General features: G+C 53.1%; 1 protein-coding gene across 2 annotated transcripts in view; it reads left to right on the forward strand.

Annotated features, from left to right (window-relative positions):
- Positions 1-14,799, forward strand: part of LRRC4B (leucine rich repeat containing 4B) — a 37,257-nt gene that overhangs the window by 15,492 nt on the left and 6,966 nt on the right. For both annotated transcript variants that reach the window (XM_059151036.1, XM_059151037.1), the window contains exon 2: positions 608-939. In XM_059151036.1, coding sequence (XP_059007019.1) covers positions 643-939 — 297 coding nt within the window. In that variant the 5' untranslated portion in view covers positions 608-642. The remainder of the gene's footprint in view (positions 1-607; positions 940-14,799) is intronic.

Genomic DNA, 14,799 nt, shown 5'->3' on the forward strand with positions numbered 1-14,799 from the left:
GCCTGCGGCTGGGCCCTGTGCAGAGGGTGTTTTGTGCTGGGAAACTTGTCTCTTGGCAAACACTCCTGGACAGGAGTAGGATGAAGGGACAGGAGGTCCTGCAGGCAGTGAGAACACATGGATGGAGCCTGTGAGGGAAACCAGACTCTGGACACCCTCCCCGCCCCGCCCATAGACTTCTGGACATGGCATGTCACCCTCTCTCTCTCCCTTCATCTGTTTCTCTCTCTTACTCTCCCTCCATCTCTACCTCTTTATCTACCTTTCTGAAACCATGCAGAGAACTAAGTTTGAATTGGACTGAGTTCATTACTGGCCAAGTGTCTTGGGCAGACTTTCTCTCCCCACCCCACCCCTGCCTTGGTTGTCAGTTCTGTGAAATGGGTATAATCTTCTGGTCAGGAATGACTTGAGACAGTGCAGGGAGGGCAGGACTAGTCTTCATCTCTGCGGCCCTCAGCAGGTGGGTCAAACTCCCTTCAAGTCCTGAGTGGAGCAGGGATGGTGGCAACAGCAGCAGAGAGCCACTGTGGGGGTTGGGAAGTAGGCAGGCCACATGGGGTTCCTGTCCCTCACTGATCCTCTTCCCTTTCTCTCGCCCCCACAGCCCCCCGGCGCCCACGCGGAGCATGAACATTGAGGATGGCGTGTGCCCGCAGCTCCCCGTGCCTCCCACTGCTGCCCGGTAGGATGTCCTGGCCCCATGGGGCCCTGCTCTTCCTCTGGCTCTTCTCCCCACCCCTGGGGGCCGGCGGGGGCGGCGTGGCCATGACATTGGCGGCCGGAGGGGGCTCCCCACCGGCCACCTCCTGCCCCGCGGCCTGCTCCTGCAGCAACCAGGCCAGCCGGGTGATCTGCACACGGAGAGAGCTGGCTGAGGTCCCGGCCAGCATCCCTGTCAACACGCGGTACCTGAACCTGCAGGAGAATGGCATCCAGGTGAGCTGAGAGAGCAGCTGGTGGAGGTTGCGGGGGGGGGGGGGGGCGCTGCCAGGGGAGGCACAGGTGTGGCCGGCTCCTCCTGCTCGAGCTGGCAGAGCCTTCTGGGTGTCCCCTTGGCACTTAGGAGATCTTATTTGCATACTGGGTTTTCTCATGCGAGGTTCCCTGTCTTTGTGCCAGGGTATTGGGGCTCAGGGGTTGGACGACCTGTCTGCCTCCCACAGTGTAGGACAGGCAAGCCCTTGGCCCGGCCCTGGAGTCATGAGTGTAGAGAGCGACCTTTGCACGAGGCCTCTGTGCTGTCCACACTTCTCCACCCACCATGTGGCCCTGGGATCCTGAGGGCATGACCCTGCGCCTCAGTTTCTTCATCTGAAAAATGGGGATGATGGAGCCCCTGCCCCAAGGGGCTGGGTGAGGGCTGATGGGTTTTATACTGGTCAAGGACTTAGAATCTTCTGGCACCTGGCGAAGTGTACAGTGCAGTGTGGAGCTCATGTGCCTGCTTCCCAGAGAGTGTGACATTCAGAGATCTAAGCCTCCCATGTGCCTAGTCCCATGTCGGCACATGGCTGGTGCTCCGATGGGGCACCTGCCATCTGATTCACTGTGACCGTGACTAAGGTGGGCTATAAATGATGCTTGGAGGGCAGAGCCGTGTGTTTTAAAGCAGGGTCTCTCCTCTACTCTACTGGCATCTGGGGCCCGGTGGGCTCCGGTTGTGGGGGCCGAGCTGTGTGCTCTAAGATGCTGAGCTGCACCCCTGGCTACTAGATGCCAGCAGCCACCCCATCCCTCCGCCACTTCCCCAGATAGCTCCAGATGTGGCCAGATATTCAGGGAGGGGGGCTTGCCCTATCTGAGAACAACTGTCTTAAAGACCTGTGGTCAGTACCCCACATGCAAGCCTGCCCCAACCCCGGCCCATAAAGCCAAGAGAGAAGAGGGCTCCTGTGTGATGTCCAGATCTGGCCTGGAAGCTAACATTCCCTTCTCCCGTGGCACACCCTGGTCTGTCCCTGGGAGGGAAAGGGGTTGGTGCCCCCATCTCACTGTCCCGGAGAGTCTGGGGTCAGGGCTCCTCTCTGCAGAAGAGAGGGGTCTTTTAGGGGCATGGTACCAAAGGGGCTGCCTGCATCAAGAAGGCTGTCCTACATGGCCATGGGGCTAGCACCAGTGAGGACAGGGTTGAGGTCCAGAAACAGTAGGGGTCTCTTCCTGTAGTCCCAGCCCTGCTCCTGCATGATGGTGGCCTCTGGCTCCAGGCCCACCTCCATGGCAGCGTCCCTGCCCTCCTGGTGTGCTTCCAGTCCACTCTGCATTCCCAAGCTCTAGTCTCAGCCAACCTGCCCCTGACACCTGCAGGGGGTCGACACCCTTGCTTCGTTCTCCCCATCCATGCCCTTGTTCTCTGGACTGTTTCCGTCTTTCATTTGTTCATGTGACATCAACACGGGTGCCAGCACCAGCTCGGGGCCAGGCCCTGTTTTTATCCGGGAGCGGGATGCGCAGGGCCCTTTCCTGCTCTGGGCAGCTCACCTTGCAGAAGGGAAGAAACAGGGAACAAATGGGATGGCACGTTTCCGGAAGAGGAGATGCTAGCGCATCAGAAGTACCTCTGTGTGCTGAGTTCTCCCCAGCAGCCCAAGGCCACCGCAGCATCCCTTCAGCAGAACTGTGCTCTGCTGTGCTTTTCTCTTTGGAGAGCTCAGTGAATGATTCAGGGCAGCGAACGTTCGCTGAGCACCCACAGGGGCCCTGCATGAGGCTCCACCCACAGACTCGTCCTAGCAACCTGAGATGCCCTCCCCCACTCCCACCCGCTCCTACCCTGGTGCCCAGTCCAGTCCCACAGTGGCCACCAAGGGGTCCTGGCCTCAGCCTAAAACCCTCTGCAGGCTCCTGGACTCCAGAATGAGGTCCAAGCTCTCTGTTGTGATGGCCAAGCCCAGTGCCGCTGGGCACGGCCTGTCAGCCCAGCCCTGGAGTTGACACCAGTTGTCCTCCTGGGGCTGGAAGTCACTCAGCTCACCACTCTGCCTGAATATGCCTATTTGGCCCTTGGGTCCCAGAGGCAAGCCTCCCTTCGTTGCCTTCCAATCTGAGCCTACAGACTCTCCCTCCAGCCATCTGTGCCCTTGCCCTTGATGCCTGTATTTGTTAAATACAGTCTTCTGGGTGGGGGCAGTAGTCTAGGACAACCAGGCCTGAACAGCCCCAGACACGGACATGACAAGGAAGTAAATGGTGTGTGTTCAGGATGCTGACGGCTGTGGGAAAAGGAAAGACACACAGGACAGGGGTGGTGGGTGCAGGAGGAAGGGTGGTTGGCTGCAGCTTTAAAGATATGAGGTCAGGGTGGCCTCATGGAGAAGGTGACACTTGAGCAAGAGTTGAAGGTGGAGCCTTATAGAAGGGCCTTCCAGGCAGAGAGGCCTGCAAGTGCAAAGGCCTTGGGGTGGGAGGCTGCCTGGTGTGTGAGAGGAACAGCGACAAGGCTGGTGTGGCTGCAACAGAGTGAGACAGGGCGAGGATGGTAGGTGAGGCCAAAGTGCCAGATCCTACAGGACCTCATGCTTATGGTGAGGACTTGCACTCTTTGAATGAGACGGGAGCCAGGGGAAACTCTGAGCAGAGGAGGGGGGCTGCTGACTTGGGTCTCTTCGGCTGAGGTGCAGGAGGCCTGTAAGTCACATGGATCAAGTGCCAGGGGCCCTGGGTTTGAATCCTGGATCTGCTGTTTTCTTGCTGGTGCAGAATTTGGGAGAGAAATGCCTGGAGCTTGGCTGGGACCAGGCTGGTTGCGGTGGAGGTGGTGAGAAGTGGGCAGATTCTGGGTCTGTTTTGAAGGTGGAGACAACAGGATTTTCCAGCAGAGTGGGTGTGGGAAGAGGGAAGAAAGGATGACTCCCAGGTTTTAGGTCTGAGCTGGTCCTTTTGCTTGGGCCTGTTTGTGTGTGTGTCTGTCACCCGTCTCCCAGGCCTCTGGCTTCCAGACTTTCGATCCACATCCTTGTCAGAATGTCCACGTGGGTGAACTTATTTGTAAGTCAAGCATAGTTCTGCTGTAGGCATGCGTCATATGCCCCCAAACTGCCTGCTCCCCCAGGGAGGAGAGCGTCCTGTCCCCAAGAATGGACACTTGTGAACATTCAGTGGAACGGGCCTCCCCTCGGGGACACCTTGCTGGTGGGGGACGGGAATGAGCCTGCCAAGGGAACCATCAGAGGAACTTAAGGAAATAACTTTTTAATTATCCAAATAAAAAAATGAAAAAAAAAATCACCCCCTAATCCCACCACCTAGATATAAATAGCTACTGTTTATATTTTGCTTTAAAGCCTTCCTGGCTCTTTCCTGTGCCCATGTCAATGGATTTTTAAATTATTTATTACAGAATGAATGCAAATTAATTTAGAAAAACTAGAAAATACACCTAAGTAAAAACACAGGGACAAAAGCCAAGCGGAATTCTACAAACAGGTAATTCGCATTAGCACCTAGTGTCCTTCCGCTCAGATTCTCTCTGCGCATGCTCCCGGTGTGTGCCTGGTGGGCAGCCCTGGCCAACAGATTCCTGGCTTTTTTTTTTTTTTTCCACTTTTGGAGAAAGAAATGAAATCACACCATTTGATACTGGTTTGCAGCTGACTTTAGACCCTGAGTGGGTAACAAGAGCAGCTTTCTCCCTGACACTGACATCGTCTAAAACGTCAGTGCTAATGGCTGCATGGGATCCCAGTGCATGGCCTTCCCATTACTGCACCTGTCCCTTCTTTCCATCGTTTGAAGTGATAGAAACAGCACTGTGGGGGCGCCTGGGTGGCTCAGTGGGTTGAGCCTCTGCCTTCGGCTCAAGTCATGATGCCAAGGTCCTGGGATTGAGCCCCACATCAGGCCCTCTGCTCAGCAGGGAGACTGCTTCCTCCTGTCTCTCTGTCTACTTGTGATCTGTCTGTTAAATAGATAAAATCTTTAAAAGAAAGAAAGAAAGAAAGAAAGAAAGAAAGAAAGAAAGAAAGAAAGAAAGAAAGAAAGAAGAAAGAAACAGCACTGTGGTCAACATCCCCCAGTGCGTGTTCTTGGAACTTTCTGGAATCTGCCCTTGGAATAAATTCCTAGAAGTAGAATCTCAGGGTCAAAGGGAATATCACAGAGGCGCTGCCCCAGAAGTCCTGTGTGTCCTGCTCCTGAGTGCTGTCCTCCCCACAGTGGCTGGTACTTCTCCACACCTGCGTGGGAGTGTGTGCATGCACACACACATACACTTACATGCACACATATACAGAGCCTGACACCAAAGCCCCATAGAAATGGCCAGAGTTCTGGGGATCAAAGAGCCCACCCTGTCCTGTCCATGGTCACTTGCTTGACATCTGGCTCCACATCAATGGTCAGTCCCGTGAGGGTAGGGGCTACACTGCATTCCCTCCCGTATGCCCAGCCCGGGAACAGAGCCTGGTGCACAGGAGGTGCTCAGCAGACCTGTGTCTATGGAAGGAAGGTTGGCTCCTGAGCTCCTGGCTTGAGAACTTAGCAGTGTGTGTGTGTGTGTGTGTGTGTGCGCGCGCGCGCGCACGCACATGCACGCACGGAAGTGGGGGTTCTCTGTGGTGCCTGCAAGACCCACTGGCCTCTCTAGAATAGTGGCATCCACTCTCGGGGAGGGTTCAATCACTGTTCTGAGACAGGACAGGGACAACACGTGGTGGCTGTGGCTTTTCTACTGCCCCTAAGGAGCGAAATAATTTTTAACTATTTGCAGTCTTCCATGGGCCCTTTAACTGTTTCTGAAATGGGACAGCGCTCCTCCATGAGGCTGAGGTCCTCTCTGGGCACAGAGGCCTCATGCCTTCTCTTTCCTCCTCCACTGCTTTGTATCCTTGTCCCTGCTCTGTTCCCCTCCTCCCCAGAGCCAACCGTCCTAATGTGTTTACTGTGGATCTTTCTGCTTGTGTGTGTTCTTGCAAAATGCTTATTGTTGCTTTGTGTGCATGTATTTTTAATTTATGTAAATGAAGCTGCATTATAGATGGCTTTCTTTGTCTCATGTTTTCACCCAGCCTGGGTTTTTAAGAGCCATCCACATCGGGGTGTGTGTGTGTGTGTGTGTGTGTGTGTGTACTCTGTTGCTTTAACTGCCACAGAATTCTCCTTGATGGGTGCCCCCTCACTTCCTGCCTTCCACCTCCCAAGTCAGGACAGACACCCAAGAGGCATGGAGTTGCCACCCCAAATTCTTCCTCAATACCCCTTTGGGAGCTGCATGATAGCATCTCTGGCATACACAGAGGTCATGAACCTACTTAACCTAACACAGTACTCAGAGCCATGGAGCGTTCAGGGAGCTGCCTGGGGTCCCTCAGGGGTCCACCATGAGGTCATGCGGGCAGCGTGTGACAGCACTTGACAAGGAAGGGTGCCTCTGTCTCAAGAAACCAACCAACCCACCCGAAAGAGGGGCTCAGAGGGGCTTCTGAGAGTGAGGTCGAAGGATAGCGAGAGGGTAGCAGCTCAGTTCTTGGTCATCTCCTGCGGCTATTCAAAACAGTTTCGAAGAATATCCAATGACACAGGGAAATGCTTAGATTAGGATCCTGAGCTTTCAAAAGATTCAAGTAGGATGTCCCATGTGTTTTAAACACTGCGCGGAAAGCAAAAATAAAACGCAAGGACCACTCAGAACTGCTCAGACTGCCTTTCTCTTCGCACCACTGTTCTGATGGATGCTGCGTTTCTTCTCGTTCCTTTTAGTATCTAAATTTTCTTTAGTGAGGGCACTGAGTACTTTTTGTAATCAAGGAAAAGTTATACCTAAAAATAATACGGACAGAAGACTGTACAAGCTGAAGATGGATTTGCTCACCAGTCCCCAGAAAAGGGAAGAGAAACCTGAGCACTGACCCTGGGGGTGTGGGTTGAGAGTGCTTTTCCATCAGGGACCTCTGCATTTGCATGAGGATAGGATTACTTCCCCCATTTCACGGAAGTCAAGTCAGACAGCCCCTCCCCTGACTTCTCACTTCTGAGCCTCACGCACAGAATCCTGTGTCTACACTCTTGCTTGTCTGGCTTCTGTTTGCTCCCCATGGCTGCTGGGGCTCCTCCTTGTCCTACCCCATAGCCATGGTGCTTCCTCTCTTACCCCTTTATCGTTGGATGATATTCTGTCTGATGAAGTTACCAGGCTCTCTTCCATTTCCTAGTGATGGGCATTTGGCTGGTTTCTGGTGTGGGGTTCCCCCTCAGCCTGACTCTAGATTTAGAGCCAGCACAGGCACAGGGGAACTCCTTGAGTGCCTTGGGCTTGGGGGGACCGCACATCCCTGGCACTGTCAGCGAGCCACACAGCTGCTGGAGTCCAACGCCAGCAGAGCTCAGTCCCCCAGGTGTCCCACCTGTCACCTTCCCCAACTGAGCCTGCCCAAGACAGAACCCTTTAGGACTCGGCCCTGCTGGCCCCCTGCCCCTCCCACTCAGCTCAGGCCTTTATGCTTGGTGTTCCCTCTTTCTGGAATGCTCTCCCACTCTTCTTCCTAGGGCACATTATCGAACCCGTCTCTGTTTCAGTTTCATCATCAGGGAAATGGGGATAATAACAGAGCTGCTGAGAAATTCAGTGCCTTTGCTCTTTAGACAAGCATGTACTGAGTGCCACTGTGTCCTAGTAGGAGATGCTGGTCACATGAGGGTGCAGCGTCACACGAGGCAGCGTATATATATTTACTTAGGAGGACCGAACAGGGGCCCCTGGCAAGTGGTCTGCTGCTGAGCAGCTCTAGCAAGTGTTGATGGTGACACCTTTGTCACGGTCGCGTTGGTCTTTCCTGACTCAGGGAAATGTCTCAACCTCAGAGGTGCCTTCCCTGAACTCCCAGTCAGATCAAGGCCCCCTGGTCCCCATGGCACCCCGAATGTACTAATCACACGTGTGCACACTTGTCATGTCACCACTGGCACAAAACGCAACCATGAAATTTAACAAATCAGAGAAAGTCTTGCCATCTTGCAGAGCCGTGTGGCCTTCCAGGAGAGGGACAGGTGGAGGTCCCCATGTTTTAGCTGAGTAGCTGAGGCCTGAGAGACAGAAGAGCCATGTCTCTGCCTCCATTAATTACATCACTTCTCTGAGCCCGCCTCTCGCCTGGTGGGGGTGGAGGTGGGGGGGAAAGAGGGGTGTGTGTGTGTGGCCCCCAGCCATGCTCCAGGCTCCATCCACAACAGCCCTGTAAGTCCTGTTCTTACACCATTTCATAGGCTGGGGGGACTGTGGTGTAGGAGAGGAAGGCCATTGTGCCGGAGACCACAGTTCGGAGAGGAACTGGGACTTAGCCCAGGCAGTCTAGCTGGAGAGCTGGACTTTTTCACACTATTCCAGACGTTGCTTAATTCACAGTGATCTGGACTCTCTGTATCCTTGGTGATACAATCACAACAGAGTATTAGAGTCCTGGCTCTGTCCACACAGCCAGCCCCGGCTCTGGCCTTATCCTTGCACATCAGGACACTCACCCCAGCTTCTTCCAGGCCTCCCGTCCGCAGTCAGGGTCACTGCATTATCCTTGGACTCTAAACTGGCCCATGCTCCCTTTGCCGCAAAGACCCTTCCCAGGCTGGCCTGTCCCTGTCCCAGCCACACCACACTCGGGGCTGCCCTCTGCGGGGCCCAGACACTGCCCAGCCCTGCCCTTCCAGCCTGGGGGGAAACAGACCTTGACCTTGAAGGGCCACAGCCAAGTTCCCTTCCTCGTGGGTTCCAGATATTTAGTGTAATCCTCAGAACTATGACACCATGAAGGGAATCTCCTCCCCCACACGGAAGCAGGCTCCATGCTGGAAGCTACCCTGAGACCATGAGTCCCTCTCCCTGCATGGTCTGCCCCTCCTGTGTCTGCCTGGCCCTGGCTTGTCAGTCTGCGGCCCCTTGTTCCTGTCCCTCATTCCTTTATTGAGCAACTACTGTGTGCCAGGCTCTGCTGTAGGTGCAGTGAAGGGGACCTGTGCTATGTGCTCCTGATGGAGGTGGGAGCTGAGCAAAGAGTGGGGGCGGGCAGAGGCAGGGAGCCTCCCTGGGAAAGAGGTGTTTGACCACCCCCCAGCCTTCTCTTAACCCCCCCACTCACTGCCTTAGGCAAAGCTGGGGTGCACTTAGCTCCTGATATAGGTCTTACCTCCCCTCCCCAGGCATTATCTGCACCCAGGCTCACATGACTGTCCGGGCTGGGGGTAGGGATGCAGAGGTGGGGAACAGGCCAGACTCCACCAACAGGGCAGGGCTTGGCCCAGGAGGCCTCCTACATGGATGAATGGGAGGAGATGACGGGAGGGCAGGGGAGAGGGGAATAGGCCGGGGTGAGTGGACATACTCTTGTGTGAATGGGGCCGGCATCTGAGAGGAAGAGGCACGCACGGGGCAAGGACATCTAGGAGGCCTTAGCAAGAAGGCTTTTTCTTTTCTTTTTTTTTAAGAGAGCCTTGGGTGACTAGTGCCCTGAGCAGGTGCAGAGGCTGGGATGGTGTTCCAGGAGGGGAGAGCATGAGCCCAAGTGTGGAGGAGGAGGAGGAGGAGAAGGAAAGTGACAGGAGCTCTCAGGCACTAAGCTCCTAATGTGTAAAAAGGCATTTCATCCTCTCACCGATCCTAGGAAGTAGATTTTATAATCCCCATTGCACAGATGGGGGAGCAGGCCTAAACTTGACCCCGAGTCGTAGAGGTAGTAAATGGTCAGCCATCAGGACTCCAGCGGTGTGCCAACAAAAAGGGTCGGCAGGGCTGGGGCAGGCATAAAACAAGTCTAAGTCTGCCCGGGGTACTAAGGAAGAGAGCAGTTCGGGCTCTCTCCTCTTGGGTTGATAGTGGGGGCCGCTGAGCTCTGGCCAGAGCCCTTCCCCACCCACCGCTTGTGCAGCAGTGGAAGGCCATCCTGTGGGGGCTGGAGAGGTTGGCTCCAGCCACCCTCACCCAGCATGGTTCCTGGAAGGTGGAGCACAGAGCCTCTGGGCACCTGCCAGTAGAGCTCAATGCCAGCATGACCTGGAAACTTCTAGCAGGTTTAGAACTTATTTTGGGGCAGCAAAGGTATAAGGTTGACAGAAACAATTATGGATTTCACTAAAGGAGGAGATGCTGTGTTCTAAATGGCCACCGTACCCCTGGGCTGTGCTGGGTTACTGTGATGCAGGCTTGTTCTCACCTAGTCCTCAGGACCCCTGTGCCCATGTTATGGAGGAGGACACTGAGGTCCCAAGAGGCTGAGTCTAGGCCCACATGGCTCAGTGCAGGAGCACCCAAGCTTGCCAGATTCCCTCAAGGGGATCCCAATTGAAAAGAGAGGCACAAGGCCCCTGCCGCAGGGAAGGAGGAACTACAAGAAGTCATCACAAAAGCACTTGGTACAGAAAAACTACAATGTTTTTTAAATTGTGCATGCAAAGAACTAACACTCACAAGAAAAGACAGTTAGCTACTAAACTTTGTTATCAGTTCATACATTCAAAATGTAGAAAAACTATCTTCATAGCGTTAAGGTGAACAATTCACTTAATCATTTCCTACCACAGTTAAGTTTTTAATAAAGGATTTCTTGATGGTTTATTTTCTTAAAAACCCCAACAGAATGCAGTGGGGCTTTTCAGTGTTAGTTATGTTTACCTACCATAGCTGAAGCGGAAAGTCCCCTAAAGAACAGGCCAACTTCCAGGATGACAGGAGAGGAAAGGCTCCCCCTCAGGGTTGGGAGTGGTTGTCAATGGATCACCCTCCCTTGCCTAACTGGCATCCATACCCTTGTCACTAAGCACAGAGTCAGGCCCATGTGGAGGAGGACTCAGCTGAAGGAGTGAGGGGCTTTGGGTACTTGGCTATTAGGTGCCTGTCAGAAGCGACACCCCAGGACTACCTCCTCTGCAACATCACAGAACATCAGTGTCCTTCCAGGCCCAGCATCAGGCCGGGAGGACCAGGGGAATTGCCCTCTCCAAGAACCAGTCCCCACTGCGTCCATCCTCCTCTGGGCCAGTGGTCACAAGAGTGCCCGGGTTTAAGATTATCTGCTGGGGTTGGGGGGATGTCAAACTGTGCCCTGGAGCGGCCCACACCTGCCTCTCCCTCTGCAGGCAGGGCAGCACCTGTGAGCTGTTTACACCATGGCCACTCAAATGATCATTTGCATAATTATTATGTTTAGTGTCCTCCCCACTTGAGGTCAGGCTCTGGGAAGTCAGGGCTGTGTCTTTCTTGTCCACAGCTGGATCCCCAGAGCCCAGCAAGATACTTGACACATAGCAGACACTCAAAGAATATCTGTCAAATGAGCAAATCAACACATGGGTAATGGCTGAATCATGAACAGGCACCACAGCTCAAAGAATACATCAAAAACAACAGAGAGCCCAGCCCTCTTGGCTCAGGGTGGGTGGACACGACAGAGACTTCATATTTATTCAGACTGAGGAGAAGCAGACTTCAAGTCTTGGTTCTACTACTTCAGAGCTATGAGACTGAAGGCAGATTAACTTTTCCTCTCTGCAGTAAACTATCAAATATGAGGGGAGACAGAGACATGTGGCCAACAACCCCCACGTGACAGGATTTCCACAAGAACTAAGATCACCACCTTGGAGCATTTAGTACAGGGTCTGGTACACAACAGTCACTATCAAGTAATGGCTTTGCCCTTCTGCCTCATTGGGAACCTGCCCAGGATGACACTATTTCAGAGTAGGGATGGATCAGCCTTGTACTGTTTGGGAGGAGAGGAGAGGAACTGGCCAACAGTGGTCTTCAGGTATGCATGTTAAATTTTAAGGGTGACCACTAAAAGAAGAGAAAGGGAAAATGCATAAATTCTAAACTAGAGGGGTGCCTGGGTGCCTTAGTCAGTTAACTGTCTGCATTGGCTCAGGTCATGATCCCAGGAGCCCTACCTTGGGCTCAGCATGGAATCTGCTTCTCCCTCTGCCTGCCATTCCCCCTGCTTGTGCTCTCTCTCACTTGCTCACTCTCAAATAAAATCTTTTATTAAAAATTATAAAATAGTAGATAAGGGAAATGGAATAAGGAAATCAATGAAAAAGATGACAGGGAAGAGAAAGAATAGGCTGCAAAAAGTCAGGCAAAGAAAAAGCACAAAATAACAGAATAATTCCCAACATACTTGTAATTATAATAAATGTAAGTGGACTAAACTTCCAGTTAAAAGACAGAGATTTTTAAGACTATATTAAAAACGAAATCCAAAAGACACACCTAAGACAGCAGGTCAGTATGGATGAAAACAATTAAGATGGCAAATGTTAACAAAAAAACAAAAACAAAAACAAACAGTTAGTTGGAACCAGTTCTATCACTGAGGGTTTCAACACTTTGGCATTGTCACCCAGGCCAAAAGGTGTGCAGGCGCACATCAACTAACACAACTGGGGTGCTCTCCAAATCAGACCCTTGTCCATTCTGGCCCATCCACTCAACACACTTGGCCGAAGGTGGCCAGGAACTAGGGGACAGGGAATGTGGAAACCATCCAGATGGTGTCCACTCATAAAGACTCAAAGCCTAGCCAAGGAGAAAGATGCATTAAGCCAGTATGGTAAGAGAATGTGCATGACACATTAGTGATCAGGGAAACACAGGGGGCTTACTGGGGGAAGGCAACTGAAATTTCTCAGAGAACAAGGATGAGGATGGCATCCCAGGCAGAGGGCATAGCCTATGCAAAGGCAGAGATGTTGGGCACAGCACAGCAAGCGTGTGGAACTCACACATCTCCCTATGGCTGGAGTAGAGGAGAGGCACTGGGACAGTCAGTCCTACAGGGCCTTTGACCCCAGGCTGAGAGTGATAGGGAGCCATGGGAGGACTGAGCAAGGATGTGGTGGTGTCTGAATGACATGTTAGCCAATGTAGAAGAAAGATGCTGAGGAAGAAACTGGATGCCCAGACTTGGACAAATGGTCATGATCACTATGAGCTGAATCAAAATTTTTAAATATATATATTTCTGCATGCTTGTCCAAATCTCACGGTGATCCTGCAGTATCTGTGAGGAAAGTGGGCTCAGAGATATTAGGACACTCGCCACAGGTCACACAGCTGGTCAGCAGCGAAGTCAGAATTCAAACCCAGACCCAGCAACTCCCCACTAGGCTGTTCCCCAGGCATCCTGCAGAGGAGGGAGAACTGACTGGAATCCTGGTAAAAATAAAAGCCCTCACTATTTAAAGCAACCCAACAGCACATCTTCAATAAAACCAGGCTTCCCTTTGCAGCAACACCCCCGTCCTGCTTAGCTCTCAAGTACATTAGTAAAGTGATTGGAGGGACCCCACCCCCCTTGGAAATGCCCCTCATCTCCCTTCACACATGCCCTTCCCATCACTTCTGAGACAAAGCTCACAGAGCAGGAATAGCCTCTGCCAGCAAGCACCTTAAGGACATACGGACATAACGGTAGTTGTGGTCTCTCCATCCAGAGGACCAGGAAGATGTGGGCTGGAATCCCAGCTGTGTACTTCCCAGTGGGCACGGTGGGATTCCCTACTGAGTCACTGGACCTCACTGAGCCTCGGCCTCCAGGTACACACCCCAAGTCTGCGGCATCCTCATTGTGTGACTTCACTGAGCCGCTTCCCTCTCTGAAAAGTAAGCTTGACAATAGTCTGCCTTGCAGGGCTGGTGGGGGACAGCTGAGGTGACAAACGAATGCCCAGCCCAGAGCCTGGCATTTGTCACCTCGTCTCAGTGAACACCTGCAGTGCCAAGTCCTGTGCTGAGCAAATGTCAGCCATTCCCTTGAGTCTCAGGGACAACTGTAAGGTCGACATCATGATGCCCTTTCATGAGTGCCCCCCCCACACACATTTGCACCTTCAGAACTGCTTTATCCCCATGCAATAAAAAGCAGTGGATGAATGAATGAATAAGGGACATTTGGGTTGGCTCCAAGGGAGTGAGCAGGAATTTTCCAGGCAGACAAAAAGGGAAGGACATCCTGAGAAGAGAGCAGCATAAGCAAAGATAGTTCTAGGAGTGGTTATTGACTGAAATGTCACCAGAGTGAGGGTTGCCAAGGGCAGGGGGCTGTGCAGAGGGGAGGGGAGAGGCGAGCAGAAGTCAGCCAAGCAGGGCTGAATTTCCTCTGAGAGCACTGGGGAGCCAAGGAGGGCTGCAGGCCTGCCTTCCACCAGGAAACTGGGCTGGGGGGCTGCACCATGAACAGGGACCCTGGAAAGGGGGAGGAGCAAACTGGCACACAGTGCTTTCCTGCTCAGCTTGCAAATGGGTTCCCTGGGAACTGGGAAGGCCCCAGAGCTAAGTGTCATGGAGACTAGGTGAGGGCGAGTTGTCTCTGGCCCCTGAACCAGCAGCCCTTTTGTTCTGGATTTCTAGGTCCAAACTCTCAAGTCTAACCTTTTAAGAGCCCACCGCATTCTCCCCCTGGTGATTAGTGATGATGGGATCCTCCTGCTGCCGCAGTTGTCCTTACTATTATTTTAATAGAGCCTGCCAGCGAGTGAGGGCCTGCTTTGTGCCTTGCCAGCATTTCCCAGGGCGATGATAAAAGGCACCCTACGAGGAGGGTTCTGTGCTTGTGATGTTTGGGAAACCCAGAGTGGAGCAAAGTCGAACCGTCCTTCCCCATAGGACTTCTCGGACTTTCAGCTCACAGCAGTGGCGCCTCCAGGAGGAAATGTGCGGCTCCAGATGCATTTGATCAGGGAAGCTTTTTGTTGCTACTGTCAGATATCACCTCATGGGATTAGCCCGGTCTCCCCCGTGCTCCTCCTAGGAGGGAACCGAGGCTGCAGCCATCCACGGGACCACAGGAGCCAGGTCCCAGGGCCTCTCAGGGTCCTGGG

This window comes from Mustela lutreola, chromosome 16, assembly GCF_030435805.1.
Source record: "Mustela lutreola isolate mMusLut2 chromosome 16, mMusLut2.pri, whole genome shotgun sequence".
Lineage (NCBI taxonomy): Eukaryota > Metazoa > Chordata > Mammalia > Carnivora > Mustelidae > Mustela > Mustela lutreola.